Source organism: Astatotilapia calliptera, chromosome 17 (assembly GCF_900246225.1).
Source record: "Astatotilapia calliptera chromosome 17, fAstCal1.2, whole genome shotgun sequence".
NCBI classification, from domain to species: Eukaryota; Metazoa; Chordata; class Actinopteri; order Cichliformes; family Cichlidae; genus Astatotilapia; species Astatotilapia calliptera.
Window position 1 is genome coordinate 34,596,114 of NC_039318.1, and position 25,228 is coordinate 34,621,341.

The 25,228-nt window shown below is 41.0% G+C and overlaps 1 protein-coding gene across 3 annotated transcripts in view; it reads right to left on the reverse strand.

The window, feature by feature from the left end:
• Positions 1-25,228, reverse strand: part of tbc1d22a (TBC1 domain family, member 22a) — a 166,514-nt gene that overhangs the window by 108,448 nt on the left and 32,838 nt on the right. For 2 of the 3 annotated variants that reach the window (XM_026147266.1, XM_026147264.1), the window contains exons 6-8: positions 19,192-19,262; positions 4,498-4,626; positions 471-533 (exon numbers count right to left, since the gene is read on the reverse strand). In XM_026147266.1, coding sequence (XP_026003051.1) covers positions 471-533; positions 4,498-4,626; positions 19,192-19,262 — 263 coding nt within the window. The remainder of the gene's footprint in view (positions 1-470; positions 534-4,497; positions 4,627-19,191; positions 19,263-25,228) is intronic. The other variant, XM_026147265.1, reaches the window with a different exon arrangement.

Consider the following 25,228-nt stretch of genomic DNA (forward strand, 5'->3'; position numbering starts at 1 on the left):
AGAAGGAGAGAAAAAAAAAAGACAAACACTGAAGCAACGGGCAGGTTAGCACAGATTTGGCCATTACAGACAGTGACAGGAACGGATAGCGAGAGGAACAGTTAGTGGATTGGTGTCTTTGATTGAAGTCGGACTGGGGTTTCAGTTTTCTGAAATGGATAGCAGCTGTGGTCTTGAATGCAGCACTGCATATGAGTGCCCTTGCATGCTGAGATGCCTCTACGATAATATGTGCTTGCATCAATGCGTGTGTGTGTGCGTTTATGCATGTACGAGACCACATTTACACCATTTCAGAGTGTTTACCCCGCAGACGACCGATACGACAGGCGGACAGATTCATCAGAAGGGAGCCAGGCGGATGCAGGGCGGCAGCTGGAGACAAGCCAACTGAAATAGCCCGGTCTGTTTGTAAGAGTGCGCGGCTGGTTACGGGACTGGGCATTGGGTCCACATCCAGTCCACCTTACCTCTGTCACCTTTGGCTGCAGCACCAAAGATTCAGGACTCATCCTAGGAATGTCTATGTGGATCTGACAGCAACATGGGAGAGAATGTGTTAGACACACACGGACACACACACATAAACACAAACACACACAATATAAACGTCCTCCACATGTACTGCATTTTCAGACTTTTTCAGGCGTTATAAAGAAATGACAAAGGACATAAAGTGGAGTTATTACACTCACACCTAGTTCTATATTATATGTTGGAATGTATAGGGTAGCTTTGCATGATTACTTATAATCCTTATTTGTCTTATAGCGTATCAGTTCATCCACTGTTTTCAACAAGCCACTCTAGCTAGTGGCTGCCCCTCACAAACAGAAGGTTTGAGCAAAAGATGGGTGGGGCCTCAGACGCCAAATAATTTACACATCTTCTGTCTTGATAGCATACATAGTCAAGAGCAGTAATAAGAAGAATTTTGAGCATTTGGCTCACAGGGATGACTTCCACATATAGTGATGTTTCTACATCGAGCGAGGACGTTTTTAGAGGTCTGGCTTGTCTCTTTGTTGGTGCGTTTCCAGAATTACTTAATGTAATAAACAGATTTGCATTAAAAATATCTAATGTGGAGCGCGGCCCATCTTAGAAATGGTTAATATTTTGATGCATGCGTCCCTCTGCAACAAAGCCACACTACTAACCACAGAGCCACCAAAACTTACTACAAACCAATACTAAATCCTCCTGGATTTAATGACTGAGTTGAAACAAGGTATGGAAGGAAGCTTTGGTCATGTTTAATATGAGCGTGCACCATTTTCATAGAATATATGACAGAAAATAAGCTAAAAGTATTCAAGGCCACTTTAAAATGGGAAGTTGTGGTATTTCCCATGAAGCAGGACGAGGTGGTATCTTTGAGAATATAATAATTCTCTATGTAAGTTCCAGTAGCATTCAGCTCACTGTTTTAAAATTATATTTTGACATTTGACATTTTGTAATTGATAAGGCCATCGTAAATGAAGGGTCGGTATTTTCATCCTCTAGTGGTCCAAATATTTTTAATGCATCAGAAATAAACCAACAAAATGCCATCTCCACACAACACTCTTCTCTGCTTGCTTGAAAAATAACAAAAAAAGACCAAAGCTAGATTTTTTTTAGATCACTTTCTCCTGGGGAAGAATGAAACTGCTGCAGTACATCAAAAGGGTTTGCAGTTCAAGCTGGGACATCCGTATGCACACGTACACACACACACACACACACACACACACACACACACACACACACACTGTGTGGGCAAGTTACAAGGAACATAAACAAAAATATAAAAGAGACAAAAGAACAACCTCGAAACAGACGGACATTCAGAATGGATGATGGACACACAAACACAAGGATGACATGTAACAGAAATGAGCGGAGCCCTGTGTGATATCACTTAAAATTAATGACATACTTGAACAGTAGACCCACTTTCTCTTTACAAAATAAAGACTACACAGACTTACTATATTAATAATTGCAGGCCACAGAGTAGAAACTCAGTGAAGCAAATGAACCTCCTAGTGTTCCTTCTTCTTGTGCTTTTGGCAGCGTGACTTGGATCGCCATCACGCTGCAGTATTGCTCATGTTGTCAGCCAGTATTTTGTTAAATTCACAGGCATTGATGGTCCCATCTATAAATGTCATCTCCCTTTTGCACTCAACTAGCTCCAAATCATCACACCCCTGCGCTCTCTGTGCTTCACTGTCGGGACTATGCATTCACTGTAGTGGTCCTGCTGAACCGCGCGCGAGCCAAAATAAATTTCCTCTTTGCGCTTCTTTTTTAAAGTCTACACCGGGTTTTTTTCTTTTCTTTTTTAAGTTGTTCGACCAGGCTGACATTACAAAATGTCCTTTACACTGTCTGAGCTACCACAGAAACACTCTTTCCATGGATAAACCCTGAGCCAAATCTGAAGTACTTGCCCAAACTTAAGGTCCGAGCCCCTTTGCAGCTATGTATCTTAACCCACATTCGGTGCTCAAATTCTGGCCTGCCTACATGCAAATACATCTGCACAGTGATGCGGTGCCCACCTCATAACAGACTGTTGAAAACCTTTAGAAATATTTCAAAAAACAAATTAAATATGGATAATTAAATATGATGTCTTTTCCTATGCCCGATACTTTCAGTAGCTGTCTTATTTCTGCAAAGTTTACCGACTGCGGTTTATTGCAGTATTTTGCTACATTAAACACTAACAGCTGGGAAACTTGCAGATGTTTTGTCGAAGCCTTTATGTGGACCAAATTGCATGTAAGACAGACTTTTGGGATATACAACATTACGTGGGATGTTATTTTGTGGATTAAATTAAACCATGTCATTAAACTGCATATGCCTGACCCTTGGTGTGATCCCCATTTCCTGGCGTGAACCTTAGTAAAATTGAGTCTGACACTCGTGCTATACCTTTTGATTACTTCTGCAGCCGTGTCATTTCGACTCATTTATGGTTGGTCACTGATATTCCTGTATGCTTAACATGTGGGAGAATTCTCACAATAAATGCATTTCTAGCTCCTCGGGCAGTTCTTCTCCGCGTGGAGCTATGATGCAGACACGGAGATTCAACATGAAGAAAGTTCTTGATCACTTCAGTTTATTTTAAGTCTTTGCTTTTTAGCAAAACTGTGATTAACATGGGTATTTAATTTTGCTGAACTGAGTTTCTACTTTGGGGGTCTTTCTTTTCACTGTATTGTTTTTAAAGTCTTTGTTTTCGACTCTTCATAAGAGGAAATGATCTACTTAAAAAATGCAGCTATTTAGAGATCGCACAGTTTCAAATGATGTCAAATGAACACGTCTGTGCAACAGAGAATATGCATTCTCATCTCAAACACTGCACTCTACACACTGCATATAGCACCACTTTGTTTTCTATTACATACAGTAAGCTACTTTTTATCTCATTTTATTTTACTTCTGTACTTATTTCATCCAGTCTTATTTACAGTAAGCAAAACCGCACAGGGGCGTCTTCCGATCTGTTGAGTACTGTATGTAAACACACATACAACCACGTAAATATGTATAAACAAAAAAAAAAAATCAAAAAAGAAAAGAAAGAAAAATACAGAAACCCAATACAAACCCACCATCCTGAGCAACATGAATGCCAAAGTAACATATGTACAAACACACATAATCAGGCACACAGCAAAAATAAATAAACAAACAAACAAACTAGAAATCACTAAAGCACAAGTAGAATCTGGCAGAAAAAGGAGGCTTCAAGACACAATCCAAACAATCATCAAAACAAAGTATGCCAGCTCCCTGGCACGGTGCAGAGGAGATCAATGGGAAATTGGACGGAATGTGAGAAATGTGTGTTTTTGCTATCGACAGTTCACTTTGATGTTCCTTATCGGCTCAAAATGAATGGGAAGTAGTCGAGTGTAAGAACGAGGGGATGGTGTGTATCCGTGTGTGTGTGTGTGTGTGTGTGTGTGTGTGTGTGTGTGTGTGTGTGTGTGGTGGTGGTGGGGGGTAAAAACGGATATTTTCAGAACCAAACAGAATACTGTTAATTTCAGTATCTCTCTGAAGCCGTTCGTCTCTGGTCTGTGACACAGACACACACAGACGAACAAACAATCAGACGAGTACATGAGGGAGAAGGACGAGAGAACAAAGGAACACAAGCAAGGGGGGGAAAAAATGCAATAAAGATCACATTTTTGCCAAATAACTAGTGGCAGTAATCCTGACTGCAGGGCCAAATTCTGTAAAAAGGCACTCTTTACACACACACACACACACACACACACACACACACATATATACAAACAAACAAACGCTTACACTGTTTGTGTCCTAAATTCATGCTGAGCTAATACATTGGCAACGGGAGGATGCTCTTGTAATTAGAAAGAGTCTTTCTGGAGACTTTCATTCATTCTGTCCCTCAAGTTGGGGGATTCAGAAAACTATAGGCATACGAGATGTGTGGGCTCATGTATATGCATGTACCTGTCTGTATGTGTCTTGATGATGCTCATCATTGCGAGAGTCGTAGTATTGCTGGATGAAGCCGAAATATTCTTGCCTCTTCCTCTGTAGAACGCTTTCCCTCCTCTCTGCGTTGGCTGGCAGGTAACCCTGATAGACAGAGAGTGAGAAACATACAACATCACCCATTTAAACGTTGATGCAAGTCACACTGTAGATTTGATTTTTCCATTTATCTTCTCAGTTCTTCATATATTCTTGTTTTTGGATCCGACTCAATTCAGTAAGAGTTCAGTTTTGAAGTAAAGTTACAGCTGAAAAAAAATGCTGTATTTTAATTCACTTTCTTGCAGACAGCTCAAAGAGAAGATTGATACTACTTTCATGCCTGTGTATTATTGATGAAGCTGAGGCCTGGAGCTGGTTAGCTTAGCTTGAAAAGAACCTATTTGGCTCATTTTCAACTCCAAACTTTTAACTTTGACTTGACTTGAGTGGCTTTGCATAATTCACACTTCAAGATAATCCCAATTTTTCTTATTCTGGGCTTCGGTTCAGCTACCTTTTAGAGCTGCTCTCGCTTTGAGTCATGTTCTTCTCATTGGCTGTCACTCACAAACAGTAGGTTTGAACAGCAGGTTGGCGGGCCTGTTGTACAGCAAGGATAGTCTATGCCTGAGAACATATATTACAGATATCAACTGTTTATTAACGCATAAAGATCCAGGAGTAGAAAAACAACCCATGTGACAGTACGCTTTATTAGGTACATCAGCTCAAATGCTCATTAATATCTAATAAGCTAATTACAAGTAATGCTCTTCTGCCAAGGTATGCAGAGGAAATGAAAATTTAAGCAGCAGAAGACCACACTGGATGCCACTGCTGTTAACTGACAACAGGAAAATGAAGCTACCGTCCACACGGGCTCAACAAAATTGGACAACAGAAGACTGGAAAAACACCGAGTGGTAAGTTGATACTCTTATTCCCAAAAAATTAACAAACAGAGGATTGGCTTTAAATGTTAAGGCTGGCCAGAGCTTCACATTTGCCAGATACTCATCTAACTATTACTACGGGCGTGAATTCTACCATTAGCTCAAAATGCTAACTCATTTTGATGCTCACCATGCCTCTTGTAGGATTAGTAGTGAGTAACCAATTCACCTGTCTTTTTCTAATACATGCAAACATGCTTGTCGATTCCACATGGGATTCATTAATTGAGCATATATTCAGGGAGGCCATCTTTCCAGTGTTTAAAAACACACAATGGTTTTAGGTTTCCCATCTCAGTACTATTTGTTTCTGTTAGTACCATTTAATGAGCTTTTATTTTAAAACTTGCTCTCAAAAAAAACTTGCTTTGAGGTTTTTTTGAGCCAAGTTCAATCACAACCCAGACTCCACCACCTGGGACTACATGGTTTGTAAATGATACACTTCACTTTGCAAAGAAAACTTTCTGCTTCCTGCCCAAATGCTTTCTGCTTCTTCAGGGAGTTACCTTTAAATGGGTATTTGTGCGCGTGTGGAGGGGGGTGTTTGTCAGACGGCATATGTGAGCATGCATTTGTGAAAGACTGTATCCTGGTTATGCGGTCAGGCTTATGCAATGAGGAGAAAGTCAGCCCTAAAACGAACAAAAAAAAAAATACATCTATTAAAAGTGAGAGCTGGGGCTAGGCGTTCTGAAATATTCAGAGAGTTACAATCTTCAAAACTGAACTCAAACATGACTTCAGGCCCTGAAAACTACTTCCCGTGAGAAAAAGCTGGTTCATCTAGCTGTGAAACATTCAAAGGGTCCCTTTTTATTTTAAAATGACATCTATGAATGAACCATTTTTGCCATTTTTCTCTGAAGAGCTTTGATTATGACAACAGACAAAACGACTGCCTGTTATCAACCGCCTGTTAGATGACAACTAAGCAATCTCAGAGACTGAATAACGTCCACCCGCTGCAGGTAAAAGCCCTGTAAGAAATATAATAAATGGGCCTTCAGGTTTTAGATTGTGCTTATTGTGTTGTGTCTGCCTGTTCTTTCTGTGCCTTTGTGGGTTCATGCAAGCTACAGTGGGGCAAAAAAGTATTTAGTCAGCCACCGATTGTGCAAGTTCCCCCACCTAAAATGATGACAGAGGTCAGTAATTTGCACCAGAGGTACACTCCAACTGTGAGAGACAGAATGTGAAAAAAAAATAAATCCATGAATCCACATGGTAGGATTTGTAAAGAATTTATTCGTAAATTAGGGTGGAAAATAAGTATTTGGTCAATAACAAAAATACAACTCAATGCTTTGTAACATAACCTTTGTTGGCAATAACAGAGGTCAAACGTTTACTATAGGTCTTTACCAGGTTTGCACACACAGTAGCTGGTATTTTGGCCCATTCCTCCATGCAGATCTTCTCGAGAGCAGTGATGTTTTGGGGCTGTCGCCGAGCAACACGGACTTTCAACTCCCGCCACAGATTTTCTATGGGGTTGAGGTCTGGAGACTGGCTAGGCCACTCCAGGACTTTCAAATGCTTCTTACGGAGCCACTCCTTTGTTGCCCGGGCAGTGTGTTTTGGATCATTGTCATGTTGGAAGACCCAGCCTTGTTTCATCTTCAAAGGTCTCACTGATGGAAGGAGGTTTCGGCATAAAATCTCACGATACATGGCCCCATTCATTCTGTCCTTAACACGGATCAGTCGTCCTGTCCCCTTGGCAGAAAAACAGCCCCATAGCATGATGTTTCCACCCCCATGCTTCACAGTAGGTACGGTGTTCTTGGGATGCAACTCAGTATTCTTCTTCCTCCAAACACGACGAGTTGAGTTTATACCAAAAAGTTCTACTTTGGTTTCATCTGACCACATGACATTCTCCCAATCCTCTGCTGTATCATCCATGTGCTCTCTGGCAAACTTCAGACGGGCCTGGACATGCACTGACTTCAGCAGAGGAACACGTCTGGCACTGCGGGATTTGATTCCCTGCCGTTGTAGTGTGTTACTGATGGTGACCTTTGTTACTTTGGTCCCAGCTCTCTGCAGGTCATTCACCAGGTCCCCCCGTGTGGTTCTGGGATCTTTGCTCACCGTTCTCATGATCATTTTGACCCCACGGGATGAGATCTTGCGTGGAGCCCCAGATCAAGGGAGATTATCAGTGGTCTTGTATGTCTTCCATTTTCTGATGATTGCTCCCACAGTTGATTTTTTCACACCAAGCTGCTTGCCTATTGTAGATTCACTCTTCCCAGTCTGGTGCAGGTCTACAATACTTTTCCTGGTGTCCTTCGAAAGCTCTTTGGTCTTGGCCATGGCGGAGTTTGGAGTCTGACTGTTTGAGGCTGTGGACAGGTGTCTTTTATACAGATGATGAGTTCAAACAGGTGCCATTCATACAGGTAACGAGTGGGGGACAGAAAAGCTTCTTACAGAAGACGTTACAGGTCTGTGAGAGCCAGAGATTTTCCTTGTTTGAGGTGACCAAATACTTATTTTCCACCCTGATTTACGAATAAATTCTTTACAAATCCTACCATGTGGATTCATGGATTTTTTTTCACATTCTGTCTCTCACAGTTGAAGTGTACCTCTGGTGCAAATTACTGACCTCTGTCATCATTTTAAGTGGGGGAACTTGCACAATCGGTGGCTGACTAAATACTTTTTTGCCCCACTGTATGTTAGGTTAACTGTTGATTGACTGTTAGTGTGAATGTGAGCGTGAATGGTTGGTCTGTCTCTATATGTTAGCCCTGTGACAGACTGGTGTACAGGCTACGGGATATACTCCGCCTCTACCTCTATGACACCCAGGCTCCAGCCGAAGCTTGACCCTGAATTAGACAAACGGTCAAGAAAATGAATGAATGAATGAAATCTTGACTGTAACTCAGATATAGTCACTGCAGTGTTGCCCACCAGTTTCTTCCATGTTCCTATAAGTCTGAATGAGTCTTTGCAAAGAGCACAAATGGAGGGGACTCAACTCAGCTGATAGCCAGAGGTGATTGTATTTTGGTTATATATAGAACAAGGAAAGCTGCTCAGTGCAGAAGTAATAATTGAATGTGAATTTCCACCTATGTAGACAACAGATTTATCAGAGTCAACTGTTGAATAATCAGAAACCAATCGTATCTAATTGCCAAATCGACCCTATTCCATCACAGATCCACTCCGTCTTATGGCAACATTTAAGGCAGGATTTAGAGCATGTTGTTATGCTTGACAATCTCATTTTGCAGCAAATAAATACATAAAATGACTGGCCAGGCTGTTAGTACAGTTAAAACTATAATATTTGTCACATAAATAACAAAGGCAAGGGCTTCCAGACAGCCATGCTCCTAATAATGCAGAACTTTGTTAGCGTTTAACCATGACGATTATATAAAAATCCTGTTCAGCTACAGACTGAAACTGTTCTTATAGCAGGCTGTAAACATGATTATTTCTACTGTAGAGTTGGGCACTCTAACATCAGGTCTGTGGGGGCTGAGCCCCAGTGGGCCACTAGAAGAACTCAAGTTTTCTGTGAGTGATGAGTTTGCTTCTTCGTGACCACTAAGTCAGCATATCTCACTAAAGAAGACCATGATGTGTTACTAAATGATCCTGAAAGCTAGCAAGTGGATTTTTGCCCTTATATTGTTACACTGACGTGGCTGCGGCTCAGGTGGTCGAGTGAATGGATGAATGAGTGAATTAGTGACCCACTGTAAAGCCCTTTGTGGAACAGATAAGGTTAAAAGGTTCCATATGAGTGCAGAGCACTTAGCATTTAAGTACAGACCATATGCTGCTCCCATAGGTCAGGACTAAAACTCCCTAAATCTTACAAAGATGCCTTTCCTGTAAATATTTCAGCAAACAGCTGCTCTCGTGCACGGATTTGTCATCACTTCCAATTAAAATGAGCATATTTGGCTGCTGATCACACGCAAGTTAGAGCAACTGTGTCTTGGACTGGCTTTAGTGGAATCCCCATCAAATTAAATTCATCTACCTGCTCCAAAAGAGTCGGAAAATCAGAACAGGCCCTAAAACGCGGGTGTTCACTGTGTGTTCATCATCAATGTGTGTCTGTCAGTGATGCTGTTGTCATTCGTTTCAGGAAGCAGGAAGCCATTTTTTGGAAATATGCGGGCAAGCAGACAAACGCACACAAACCATCAATTTTGAGCAACTGTCTACAAGACAGTCAATAAGTGTAGTGACAAAAGTTTCTCTTTCATTTGTTTTCTGTTCAATCCTACAAAGACAAGGCCCCAAGAGAAGTCTGCAGAGTCTAGAGGATTGTCTGCAGCACAATAACTTTGCCTGCAAAAAGCTGAACACACACACACCTGGCAAGCACAAACACTGAGAACAGTTAAACTTAGCTGTAAAATATATTATAGAACAGTTATATTATAATGTGAACATATATATGCGCACACACTCTTAAATCAGAAACATTCTTCTCACGTGTTTCTCGTGACCTGTGACATTTTTAATTCCCTGCAGCAACATAAATCCAGTGAAGCACTGCCCTGCTTCTTACTCATCCACCCGACTGTCAATGCTCAGTCGGTGCTGCCACTCATCCAGACAGTCACATTTGTGCCAACATGACTCCCCCACCCAACCCAGATCCCTGACAACACACACACACATGGTCTCTGCCAATATGTCCATGCGTCACATGTTGAAACTGCTCCACATGCAAACGCACACACTTGTATACACACAAACACAAATCAGTACAGGGCAGCTACAAAGCAATGGGCTCAGACATTAGGTGCACTCTGCCAAATGAGGGACTGTGTGTGTGTGTGTGTGTGTGTGTGTGTGTTGAAGGTTAATGGACAGCTTAGTGGAGGTCAATCACACTGCAGCTGTATTACTGCTCGATAGGAGAGCAGGACACACACATGGGAGGATTTGACAAATATAGAGGAGACCCAAACACGACTATACATGTATTGTAAAATGAAATCACAGTGACAATTACTAATTCACATGACCAGTTAAAACATATCTGCCATCTGACCTAAATGATAAGCATCTCCGTCTCCAATTACGAAGGCACTGTGCAAAAAAAAAAACCCCAAAAAAACCACAGTGCTAACACAAGTGATGGACTAGTGTTTTGTCTACACATAACGTAAAACTTAGCAAACAATCAGCAGCCAGGTCTTATAGAGCAACGGTCCAAAACCCCCAGGCCACAGACCCGTACCGGTCTGTGAGTCCGCGAGTTGAGGCTCGGGTGTGAAATTTATGGTTTTTAGGGTCCATCCATTCGCTTCCGCGTATCCGTTTCAGGGTCGTGGGGAGCGCTGGAGCCTATCCCAGCTGTCATAGGGCAAGAGGCAGGGTACACCCTGGACAGGCTGCCAGTCTATCACAGGGCTGACACATAGAGATTCACTCCCGTATTCACACCTAGTGGCAATTTGGATTATCCAATTAACCTATCCCCACAAGCTGCATGTCTTTGGACGGTGGGAGGAAGCCGGAGTACCCGGAGGGAACACACGCAAACACGGGGAGAACATGCAAACTCCACACAGAAAGACCCCGGCCTGATCGTGGAATTGAACTCAGGACCTTTTTTCTGTGCGGCAGCAGTGCTAACCACCGTGTCACCGTGCTGCCCTTTCAAACTTATTATTATTTTTTAATTGTTTTTATCGTTAACTCTGTTTCCCTGGGTCTTTTCCTGTGTTATGAATAAATCTTGTATTTATCTATGAAAATATTGTTGGACATAAACTGGTCCATGGCGCAAAAAAGTTTGAGGACCGCTGTTATAGACTGATGACAAGTTTAGTTCAAATTGCCATCAATATGTACGGAGAAGAGGTACAGTAAGTGCGTTTCTAGAGCCATCTGTCAAACATGGTGGATCTGTGATGGTTTGGGACTGCATTTCAGCCAGTGGTGGTGGGAATCTTATCAAAATTGACAGAATTATGAACATAGGAACATACAGTAAAAACACACAGTGGAACACCATCAGTCATGGATTGGCCTGCCCAGAGCCTGCACCTCGACACTGTTAAAGCAGTGTGGGATCATGTTGACAGAGAACAGAACAAAAGGCAGAAACATCCTTTGAATCTCCTTCAAGAAGCCCAGAGAACAAGAAAGCTTGTCTGAGAGTTCCGGCTGTGTATTTCCATTTATGTCTGCACAATTAATCACTGCACCAATTTGTAATTTCCCCAAAGTAAAGGAACAAATAAATGACCAAAGCCTTTTGCACCATCCTGTAAATGTAAATGTTTTAGAGTTAGTTGAAGGAAAGGGATGCAGAGAGCACAAGCAGCTCGCCTTCTTTTAGAAAGCAGAAAACTCAAGAGCACTTATGCTCGAATCTGACAAATATTTTATTTAATTTGTGATCTACTTGTTTTTTTTCTTGTTTTTTTTTTTTTAAGGAGATTTTAAGAAGACAGATGGGAGACTGACAGCGAGGCATAAATGCACGAGAGCTCTACGTGTCCTGCCAGTGGTGCAAAATGTAGCTCCTGCCTCTGTTAATCAGTCTACATAAACCTCATCTCTTCCTCTCTTCATTCTTAATGCATCAATCTACTCTTCCTCCCGTGGATCCTCCACTTCAGTAAACTCTGTCTTCCAAAAAAAAAAGACCAGGGGAAATATGCTTGGGGAATCCATTTGGGGAATTTAAATGAAATTGTTGGAGGGTTTTTTATACCAAGTCTCCTCTCTAAATTGATTTCTACTTAGAAGGAGCACATTATTCTAGAAGGAGACCAAAATAAACTGTCCCACTGCAAGCATGGCAGAAGTTGAACAAACAAAACTTTACTTTCTGTGTTTAAATGCTTGTTTTTCTGCATGTCCACATTTTTCTATAAACACAATGTGAGTTTTTCAGTGCTTCGTGGCAACATCTGAGGAATTTGGAAACCTCCAACTGAAAAATCAATGTAATACGCTGACTCACTGCCTATCAACTACAGATATCAAACCCTTCAATCATCAGGGATTCAATATTCTACTGATCCAAAATTCTACTGCATGATATTCATTATTAATTACCTACACAATCCTTTCCTCACATCTCTTTATTAACCTCTGACTGATGGAAGACTTGCTGTTGGAGGACAAATGCAATTGAGTTTGTCGTGATACTACGCTACGTGAGCACCAATAGTGCATTATAGTGTAATGAGGACAAGTACTGGTGTACATTCCCTGCAAACACAAACGCAGACAGCACAGGTCCTTAGTCAAAAAACCTTTGCTATATAACCGTTGAGCCACAGCCTGATGTTTTACAGGGCTTGTACTACAGCTCCAGCAGACATGTGCTCCACTCTTTCAGCGACAGGAAGTTCTAAACAAGCAACATGGAAGGTAAGACTGATGACAGCCCAGCAGGTTCTGCAGGACTTTGACCTAAAAAAAAAAAAAAAATGGATGACAGTATGTAGGCTGTGTCACAGTCAGCTGGCATTTAACCACTGTGTAAACACAAATGCAAAATTTATGGGTAATATTAACATCGTCCCATAGATTTATAGCATGTTATAAAGGAAATTAGTCCCCAAGAACATTGCTGCCACAGATGTGGTACTTCTGCTACTGAACCAGAACCTTTGGAGCCTGATGCCTGTAGACAGAATCCTGTCATTGCTTCATAAAATTGAGATCTTTGGAGTTTAGAGGTTAGATCTTCGAGCCATATCCAAACAGTTTTTGTAGACCATAAGTCCATAATGCCATTGCAACTGGGCACATGATTGGTTTTAGGTGGGTCACAGGTGACCAAGTACCAGCCACACATATGCCAGGACACAAATGTGTCTACTAGTACGTACTCGGCTCGGTTAGCTTCAGTTTTAGCTGTTTTCCATAACATTTGAGTACCACCTTGAACTGGGTGGGGTTGTTGTAGCAACGTGGCATGAAGGTTCCTTGACATCATTTGTATGTGACACACACACACACAACACAAGCGCCAAGCTACCATGGTATGGTGTTTCATTGCATGAAAACGTCTGCACCTCATGGTTGATTTGTATGTGCACGTTTTCCTTGTTGCCAGGTTTCTCATGACTTATCCAGCAACGTCACTCCCTGACAAATCAGAAGCATGCAGTCTGTTGATGTCACATTTTTGGCTAGACTCCGCTTGCTAGGAGCCCCAAGTCAAATAGGTACTAAAAAGTCCTGGTACCAGGTACTACCACCTAATGGAAAATCCTAAAAACCGAGTGGAGTTGAGTCAATTCGAGTAGGTGCTAGCGGAAAAGAGGCAAAAGATTTCCTACATTATAGTAAGATGAGATCAGTGATGTTTAGGGCTGTTCGATATAACGATATATATCTTTTTTTTTTTCATTGTTTTGATGGTCACTGTAGAATTAATTTGTTAAAGTGCTCTCTCTCTTATATTTAAAATAACCACACTACGGACAGACAAGCGACTGTTTTTATGCATTGTCGTTAGCAACAAAGATCGCGTGACTCCACCGTCCGCTTGTTTATTTTTCACATGCAACTTTCACAATAAAACCGAAGATCCTGTTGATATTTTTCAAAATAAAATGAATTACATGAAATAGTATGCAGTATGCAGAGCCATCAGCTTCGTCCATCAGTCAGAACACCTGACACCAGGTACATGACGACCAGCTGAAAACACTTCATGCAAGTCGAGATGCCCGAGATTCACAGAATTTACAGAAAATGCAACATTTTTGTGATATATATCGTTGTCGGGATGATAAATGTCTTTTATCGGGATATGAAATATTGCACAGCCCTCGTGATGTTGACTTCACCCCTCAGTAGTTTTAATATTGTGATCGAATGGTGCAATCCATAACTGGAAAAGACACAACACGGCAGATTAGCAAATAGCATTACGTTTTATTCATGACTAATGAGAGCACATCTTTAAAGATTTGGAGCAGAGAACGTGCAAAATGCATATTTCACCTCAAATATTAGACATATACAACTCAACATTTTTCATGTCCTGGTCATGAATCTATTAACTAAAAGCAACTCGCCCTGTCTCGTTAGTTAATATTAGCATGGCTCTCACTTTTGAATGAGGCAGAATGGAACAAAATGTTCTAGCGAGCTGAAGTGCCCGTAAGGTTGATCGTAAGTTAGCCCCAAATGAAGAAAAGCACTGCTTTCTCCTTCTTTTAAGCACTATAATTACATGTAGTGTAGTAAAGTTTAACATAACCTGTAAATCTGTCCCCTCTCCCACTGCCTTGATATATCTCATATAACCCTTTAGCCTTATCAATATTTCCACAGCCAGTTAGTTTTCTCCTCTCCCGCCACTTCACATTTAACAGCCACACTCCATTAACAAATGTACATATTGCCACAGGCTGACATTCTTTCACAAAGCAGGAAAGCCATTTAATTTCTTTCTCCTTCAGGCTCAGACACCAAATGCTCTTTAAACAAATGAAATAAGACGGTATTATTTCTGAAATAATAGGAAGTTTAACTGGATGCCACGGGCAACCTGTGGAGCATCTTGCAAATAGTGAAGGGAGGTAGAGGGAGCTATCCAGTGAGGCTAGAAATTGGCCCTCTCTTTTGTAGCCTGGTTTCAAGATTTTGTTTGCCTGATTCTTCATTTCCACTGCGGTTAATAACAGGCAAGACAGTTATGGACGATTTCTGTGATGTGGTGGTAAATGCAGCCCGTTGGGGGAGCATTAGCGAGCTCTGACTGCAGTGGGAAAACTTGTTTCTCGCTTTTGTCAAGTAAAGAAGAGTGCAGCTCAAGCATGCCTGCTGGAGGGGAAGTGGAAAAAAAAAAATCAAATAAGTTAGTGCACGCTGGTGAGCAGGAGAAGGGCACAAGGGACGCCACTGGAGTGAAGTTTTATTAGGTGCCTCAGCCAAGTTTATGGAATACAGCGTGGGCTGTGAGTCTCACTGTCTGTGTGTGTGTGTGTGTGTGTGTGTGTGTGTGTGTGTGTGTGTGTGTGTGTGTGTGTGTGTGTGTGTGTGTGTGTGTACCAGACAGAGAATAGATTTTTTGAGGCTGATCCCTCCTATCTATTTCTTCATTGGATCATACCACAGGCAGGACAGAAAAAGCAGTCAAGTGTTATGACACCTCAGACGATATTAGTGCTTCTGACACTTTGCACACTTTTTTACTTTCATCCAAACCTTAGATTTAACCCTGGGACAGTTCACCCCTCAAGAGGCTACAAGATCTGGTTTTCTACAAGACCTTGAGAGGTGAAGTAGAGATCCATTCATAAGCGTAAACAGTTGGGGGGGGGGGGGGGGGGGGGGGGTTGCTTTGAGTCTAATGTCGACATCCTTTGCTCACACCGACATCTATTTGAGAAACAAATGGAAAAACTTAAGAAATAATAAGCATGTGAATATTAAAGGAAGCTTCCTGGATTCGGTTGTATTTTATTACAAATTCTTCCACTGCTAGGTAATTGTCAATCTGATTGTTTGTTAGAACTATTGCAAATGAATATGAGTAAGTTTGCTGAGATATAACAAGCTACAACCTATGGTGCTGAAAATGATGCTAAAAACAATAAGTGCAGTTTCTTCAATGACCATTTGAGGCAGACTGATACCATAGACTAGCATGGTAAAATGCACAACAGCCACAAAACTCACGTTTATGTGCTGTTAAATAAAGCAGTTCTGGCCACTGTAGTTAATTTCTCCATTTATAAAGACTACTCAGTACTTGTTTTTTGAATAAGTCACAAATTTGGATTTAGCAAGAATAATTTTGAAGGAAACAGGTTATCTGGGGTGATTTGTGACTGAAGGATAGCAGCAAAAGTGAAAACATGGTAGTAATACCTGCCACGGTTATAGGGTTTGGACACAGTGACACAGACAAAAATGGAGGCTGAGCTGATGATTTTCATTGGTGGTGAGCAGAATGGAAAGGACTAAAAAAAATGAGTAGATCAGAGAGACAGCTCAGGTTACGTAGTTTGGCGACACACTAAGAGAGGCAAGGGGGAGATTGTTTTATACATGTGCAGTGGAGGGGTCTACTGGACAAAGGATGTTGAAGATGGAGCTGCCAGACAGAAGGAAAAGAGGAAAAACCTCAGAGAAGATTCATGGATGAAATGAAGGAGAGGGTTGGTGTGACAGCAGATAGGGACAGGGTGAGATAGAAGCAGATGATCTGCTATGGAAACCCCTAAAGGGAGGAGCCAAAAGAAGAAGCCAAAGATAAAGTTAGGGGTGCGCTTGCTTTGACAAGTGTTGCAACACTGGAGGCTGTAACTGGCAGCAGGCTGCTTGGCCTGGCTTCTGTTTGTTTTGAGCCTCTGTTTTGGACCTCTCTATCGTGTTTCTGGAGCTGGTGCATTTTGGAGCAGTTTGATGGAATTACCAAACAAATAAAACAGCACTAATTAGCACTAATTAGCACTACGTACGCACGCAGCTCCACATACATCTCACTTTGATTTTAAGTGGGCTGGACAAGTGAAGCTCTCCTTTCTGTCAGTGGAAAGAACTTTACCTACACACTTAATCCCTTGTGCTTATATGATAATGTAAGAAAAAGAAATGCGATTTTAACATTGCATTGGTTTTTCCACATGACAAAGAAATGGTGCTGTGGTAAATGAAAGAAATCTTTCAGCATCTGAGCTTAAATTGTAAGGAATAAATATGTAAAATTACAGAAAAACAAAATCCTGTTAGCCCATTGTCCAGATGTTCCTGTAATTATAAAAACAGAAAGTTTCTGTTAGAAAATGCCCTTTTTTTGAGGACCCACTGTAAAAAACAGAAAGTCAACTGTGGAATAAAAAGAAACTTTTTCTGTTATTTAATTGTTTATAACACATAATTATTTTGGTGTAGAATAAACGGCCATGGGGGAGGTCTACATTAGCAGGAAAAGTTGCAAAACCTATTAAAATACAGTGATAAAATGAATGCCTACTTTCACATCTTTCACAGTATCCTGTGGGCCAGATTGAAGTCTTTGTCCTTGGACCTCATGTTTGACAACATGAGGACTAGCAGTCAACACATTTTGCCTAACTTATAAAGGATCAACTGTTGGAGACACAATCTCTGGGAGTATTGCATCATTAAAGACATTCAATGTAAAAACCTTGGCCAAAGCAAAATATAGTGCATTAAACATTATAGTTCATATTGCTGATGACTTAACACTTTATCCTTTCTTCACCCTTCAAAACAAAAAACCACGATGTTACAAAAATCAATGCCAAGTCCAGAGATGTATGAGTAATCTTACTTTACCAATAACCATCTTTTATATACAGCCATGAGAAAAGATACTGACTGTGACTAAGCGAGAACCTGCTTTTCTTCAGTGTCACAGCAATCCAAACACAGTCATATATATTTTAGCAGGAAGAACCTGATGTAGCAATTTGGTGCCAATATGAAAAAAATGTAATTAGATTTTTCTGTTACAGCTGTCAAACCATAAGGCACTGAGTGCTGTGTAACAGGGGCAGGAGAACTTGTGGAGGAGGGATCATTTCTACAGCATCCAGCAACAGTTTCTCTTTTCCATTTAATTTCTCCAACTCTTCAACCTTTTCAGTTTTGAATCCTTCATGTTCTGTTTTTTTTTATAATATATTTCCTTGCCATCCACACAATCCCCACCTCTGCTAGCTCTATCTTTTTCTCCCCAGGGAAGCAGAGGTGATGCAATCATTGTTTAAACACACCACAGGGCAGTTGTTCTTTGCACGCCCAAACTTTGCTGCAGTCTTCACTTTACATATATATATTTATACACATATATATATATATACACACATACAGACACACATACAGCTTGTATGCATGCATGTTTACACTGTGCATGGAGACACAGAAAGATGCTAATTCAATAAATTAACTCTGCGGTACCTTAGTACACTAAAAGTCCTGAGGTGCCCCCCTCCTCTCTTCTGTCTGACTGCCTGCATTACAGTCATTGCTGTGCAACTTCATACAGTGTTATGAGCCTTTACATCAGTTGAGTACCAAACAAAGCGGCCATTAATGGTTAAAGCACCCAGTTGGTAACCTCCCAATACCAAAAAAAAAAACCCAACTCACAAACAGGCACACACACACACACACACACACGCACGCGTGCGCACACACACACCTTTAATGACATCTTTTCTGCGGCACATTAACTATTGTGCGGTAATTAATGGGAAAGTCATGGTGTTCAAAAAGCCAGTCTTCTCTCTGCAGACTAGAAGCTGTTCACCACAACAATGGCTTAATGAGTAAACACACCGTGCGTCTCATGAATAAATTATTTGTGCCTTGCAATTAATTTTCCCTATTGAAGCTTGGAGAAAAAAAAAGCAGGACTGCTACCAGTCTTCATAAATCAAAAAAAGGGAGGGGTTAGGGAGAAAGAACATGACAGGAACTTTGAGCGTGTGTGTGTGTGTGTGTGTGTGTGTGTGTGTGTGTGTGATCATCTGTAATGCGTTGATCTGTGTGTGCACACTGGCTCATATTTGATTAATCTTTTTCCTCCTCTGCTTGGTCGTGAGGTTACGCATGTCTGAGTGCGTTTGTTGTATTTGTGTAAATGTGTTTTTATGTTTTACAGAAATTTGTGTTTTAAAGCATTCTTGGGATCTAAATATAATATTTAATATTTAATGTAATAAAGGTAGACCACTTGTGTGTATAGCCAAAAAATAAATAAATAACTTACTGAGAGAAGTTTCCATGCAATCGGTCGGACCTGTCGAGGGATTCCGGACCAGCTGAGTTTCCGCAGCTCATCTGGAAAACAAACACACAAGAGGCTCTTTTTACACACCATTCTCTGAAATATGATATACACCATCCTGTATACTACTTAATATCTAAGGTTTAGGCATTAAAACATATTAACAGTGCATTCCAAACTGAAGTCACTGATGGATTTTATTAAATAATTAACCTCATACAATGAGCAGTTAATAGAAAAGCTAATCTCTTCTTGTTATTTGACCCAACCTGTCATCAGGCTTGTCAACATGTTGACAATCCAACCACTGCAACTTGTTATGTTATGAGACAATGTTACCTAATGGGAAGGCTAACTTGTCAGGGTATTTTTTCATTACCAAAAATAAACACTGCTTTGCATTGGGAGTTTATATTTACTGCTTCAGGGGGCAGAGCAGATCATCAACTAATCAGAGGGTTGGTGGTTCGATTTCTGGCTGCTCCAATCTACTAGATACTGATACTGAACCCCGAGTTGTTCCCACTGGGTTCATCGGCGTGTGAATGCTAGATAGAAAGCCCAGAGGCGTTAAAGCCCACTCACATCCTGGGCCTTCTGACCTCAGGAAATCACATGATAGGGTGGGGCTAGGTTTCACAATGAGTTCAGTCGAAACCTTGGCTGATTGGGATCTACACCCGTTTTGGGTGATCGTGGCTCAAGAGTTTGTCTTGTAATCGGAAGGTTGCCGGTTCGAGCTCCGGCTCCGACAGTCTCGGTCGTTGTGTCCTTGGGCAAGACACTTCACCCGTTGCCTACTTGTGGTGGTCAGAGGGCCCGGTGACGCCAGTGTCCGGCAGCCTTGCCTCTGTCAGTGCGCCCCAGGGCGGCTGTGGCTACAATGTAGCTTGCCATCACCAGTGTGTGAATGTGTGTGTGTGTGTGTGTATGGGTGGTTGACTGAATGTGTAAAGCGCTTTGGGGTCCTTAGGGACTGGTAAAGCACTATACAAATACAAGCCATTTACCATTTCACACCTTGACTCATGGGATTAGGTAGAGGATCATTTGGGGGTCCATTGTCCCTCTTCGGGGACACTCCCACAGTGCTAAAATCTGGGACTCTGTACCATTTCACCTTAGAACTGAAGAAGCTTCTCGGATGAGAAGTGAAGCATCTTCAAGCAACTTAAAGAAGTCCAGATGCTTTTCCATCAAACCTTCTTAGACTACATAGAAAACACTCAGAAGTATGAAAAGGGGCTTGTGTGAATGATATAAAGCACTTTGAGTACTCAAGTAGAGTAGAAAAGGCGCTAAATAAAAATCACTTAATTACACAGTGAGCTGACACTGGTAGCATCTCCTCCATCAAATTACCAGCGACAAGCTTTAGCGATGCTAAAAGCAATTTTGTGGTTCTCTTCCTCAGTGGGCCTCACCATCAGTGTGCTTAGCTTGCAGGCGTTTCTTCAAAATGTAAAGCAGAGCTCCTTAGCCACACATTTTCTATCACTCTTGCCACAAATAATAAAAGAGCATAAGCTAGCTGGCATTAACATGCACAAAGACACAGCTCTGGCCCTGGATGGGTGTGTATTCCACTAGTATACAGCTGCATGCCAAGAAGTCAGAGACAAACAATGTATAATGTCTCAAGGAAGGAACTGTGGTAATACTGTCACTCTGACAGATTGGTCATTTGAAAAAAGTAGGTAAATAAGTGATTACTGGTATTGTAAATTAAATGCCTTCGATTATTCACTACAGGAAAAAAGTACTCAGTGCTTGCGTTTAATGTGTTACAACCAGCACTGGTTCCAACTCATACTCGATCATCTGTACGTGAATGGTAAGACTAAACATATCTTTGAACATGGCCTTTATTTTGATCTCAGCTATATGCCTGTGAAGCATCATGGCTCTATCTTGTATAGTTTAACTGAACTGACAAAAAAATTCACAGAAAATAAGGCTTAGTGCTAAGTGTTAGCCGGGCCGGACCTTCTTTTTCCCTCTGTGACACAACCACAGACACAGTGTGAGAGGATGTGTGAGTGTGGGAATCAGCTATGACTCGAGAAAAAGCACTTTGTCGTGTGGTATTTAGAAACCACTGTCTTCTGGCGGGCAAAGTGTCACTTTGAATTTCCCTGAACCAAAAAGAGGTCATGTTCATAAACAGAACTAAAGCTATTGTTTGGAGCGCCACTTTTGTGTTCGAGGCACAAACTTAATCCTACTCGTGCCATAAGGTCTCCACCCACTACATTAGAAAACGTGTCATTTGTCACCTAATTCTGACCCATATTGGGCATCCTTTTGTCCTCTGATGTAGTTGTCATATCAAAAACGTTCATCTAATATTTCAGTAGAATTCTTTGTAAAGTATTCAATTTCCTCACAACAATGCAATACAGTGAAAAGCTTTAAGACAGTTTATATTTTGGAATCTGTGCACCATAAAGAAGGTGTCTGGATGGTCTCAGATTCGTTTTGCAGCACAAAGACGAGCCCAAAGAGAGAGTCACAAAGAACCGTCTTCAGCAGCAGGAAGAATTCCTGCAGCAGATGGTAAGAGGCTGACAGAGCCCTGATCTCAACGTTATTGAGCCAGAAATACCAGCGAGAAACAGAAACGACTGAGACAGGCTAAGTCCACAGAATCCTCCAAGAGTTCTCCAATTCCTTTTAAAACTGTGGAGAAATGCAGGAGGCAAAGGATGCTCACAACAAACAGTGAGGTGATTTTACTGGTTACTAGACTGTAAACCTAAACTAACTATGGCATCATTTGAAAGGGTCCTGACTGATTTAATGTTAAAGCAGTAAAAGCAGTAAAAGCAGTAAAAGGCCAAAGGTTGGTCTTAGCAGAGGAATCATAATCCGACGAAAGACAGTCTAAAAAAAATAAATAAATAAATCTGGCAAATATGAAAGTTCCCTGCCCCAAAGAGCTAATCACCAACTAAACCAGCAAACATGTTGGTTAATTGTGATGCTACTATTTCAGCTGTGTAGTAACAGGCTTATGTATACACTACCACATCAAAGATTAGGTAGATCTCCCTGTTTTTCTGGGCTAATGAAAGGTTCGAGTGATGGCACACGCACGGTACAAGAATCTCTGTTGGAAGGAGGCTTTTGAAACCTTATTTTAAGGCAAACTTTATTTACTTGTTTGTTTTGCTTTGTTAGGGTTTGCTTTTTTAAAAATTTTAACTAGTGATTTTACGCCGTTTTCACGACCCAGTGTCTACTGAAAACACAAAATTATAGCTTCATCCCAATTCATTTAGCAAAGGCATAACGTCTCATAAAACAGGTTCCTCTTAAGGAGGAAATTCAAGATGATGCGGATTTCCAACTCATCCAGAGCAGGGCAATAAAATAATAAAAATAATAAAAAAAAGAACATTTTTGGTTGATAATAAAAAGCATTATCAACCAAAAATGTTTCTATAATATGAGACATGGTCAATATAAAGTTGACAGAATGACAATGACAATGAGAAGAGTGCAGCGCGGAAAAAATTGTGGTTGGAGTCGAGTCCGAGCAGCAGCAGCGCTAATGTTTGAGAAGCTACAAACCAGCATGTTGAGCGAAAACTCAAGCAACAGTGATATCGAACATGTGACACCCCAACGGCACAACCCCAGGCTCAAAACACGAGGACGTTGTTAAGGAAATCGGGAGCGTGGAGATAATCTGGCTATTTAACCTCCGTCAAACAAGCAGAGCAGAGCACACACTGTTGCAAAAGCATGTTTCTACAAAGGCAGCTAACACCATTACAATAGACAACGCCGGTAACCACAGTTGAAAATGTCCGATTTAAGCAGCTGATTAAAGTAGCTGAGCATCGTTACCAACTCCAAGGCCGTAAACATCCCGAGCGTAAACAGAGGGATGAACTTCTGTGTTCGGATTGCTGCTCATGAACAAGTCACACATCTGATCCATATATGAGCCTCACTGCCCACTTCATTGAGACTGCACTTCATGTCCCCTTTGTTCCTCCTGGAGCATAAGCAGACCGCAACCGAGTGTCAGTTTTGTTTAAGTTCTTCTTCATTTTATTTGAAAGGTTTTTTTCCTTTGTATTATCGCAGGGTTTTTACCTTACAATATAAAGCACCTTAAGGCAACAATTGTGGTGATACGGCGCTATATAAATAAAAGTGAATTGGATTTTTTAAATTTGTACTGAGGATATATACAAAATCATTTCAGTGTTCCTTTTTTCTATTTATGGGGACATTTCTTAACAACTGGAAACAGTTTGTTTCTATACAAAAAAGAAATAAAAACAGTATAGAAGTAGTTATTACAGCTACTTCGTTTCTTTGGAACTGACCAAAGAATTTCGTTTTCCAGTTCACCTGTGTTCTTCTGTAGCTCTTCAACCTTTTGCCTAGTCAGATTTAAGATTTTACTTTAATATATATAAAAATGTTATTCGTTTAAAATATAGCTCTACAATGTTAAACTTCTGACAGAAAATAAATAGCATTTAAACCAAGCTTAATCCTTTTCAAACCCTCTAAAGTAAAAAGAAACCTTTAAGCTTGAAGGAAACACTGATATCGACTAAAAGAAATATTAGTAAATATACATGACGCCACACAGTTGGACGTGCTAGAAATCCGTACTGTGGTATACTGCATTGGTCTTCGTTGATATGAAGCTCTACACGAGAGGTACGTGAGATGACTGGATGACCCTGCCAATCAGAATCACGCAGTCCAGGAAACCAAAGATAAAAAATTATATGTATTTCTTCTGGGGAGTGGGTTCCAAGATGAGTTCTCGCTAACATTAACTCATCCATTATTCACAGATGGGCCTCGCTCTGCCCGTGCCCTGCAAATCTACAAGCCCCCATTAGCATTCACCAAACTGAGGGAAACATAAAAAAGGAATGGAAATCTCTTCACTTGTAATTGCACTGCCACTGTTTTACCTGCATTCTCCGAGTGAAAGAAAGACAGAGGATTGATTTTTGAGCAAAGGAAATGCCACCACCTTAACATACTTTTTTCTGTGAGAAAAAAACAAAACAAAAAAAGAAAAAACAAATGTACCTAATAAATAAGCCAAGTTCCTCCTCTGCTCCTATTCATGGAACCGGCTGGAAATTGATAAGGTCTTTGCACAGAGTGAACAGTATTGATTAGCGCTGCCAAATGACTCTGCCTTGCCTGTTCTTCAAGGCAAATGCAACGCAGAGCCAGTGACAGATAGCAGAATAGGAAATAGCAATCAGCTAAACAGCAATGGGCTAAGTCCATTGGCTAAATTGAGTGAAACGCATTAGAGCTTGTTCAGCTGATGGGAGCAGCTATTTATTCTCTTTAGTTCCTGCGCATCTTCCACTTAAAATTTCTCTCTTACCTTACCCCCAGTGACTTTAATTATATAGAAATTCAATACAGTGATCTAGTGCACAGCATGGGTCTGCTGGTTCAGAGACAGTCAGAGCACCGTGATGTGGGAAGGTGTCGATTACCCCAAGGCAGCGTGTGCAGCAGCAGGTCGTAGTTTTTAAAAAAAAAAAAAAAAACTCCTTCAGACATCACACAGACCATAAAAAACGCAAAGCAAAAGAATGGATTCCTTCCCTTTTTGCTCCACAACACTACAACAAGTTGAAGACGACACTTGGGAGGCTGCTTTTCCTTTATTGCTACAATTGTATGGTGTGGACATTTAAATCACAGCAGCACCAAAGTTGTCCAATCAAACCCAACTGCAACAGAAATATTATTTACTCACCAGATTTTTAAAAATCGTGGATATCAGTGCTGTTGCATTCAAAATCCCATATTCTATGTGTACTATCATTCAACATACTTCTGCATGAATAGCAGTAATATGTACCTATTCAGGCACACTACTTAGCTTCTAACAGTATAAAAAAGGAGCATAGCATCCTTTGAAAAGTCAAGCTAATGCATTAATTCTTTCTAAAGAAACACCACCTCTGGTTAAAAATCAGTGAGTTGTGTCATCAGTTCTGTTGCACTGTGATCCCAG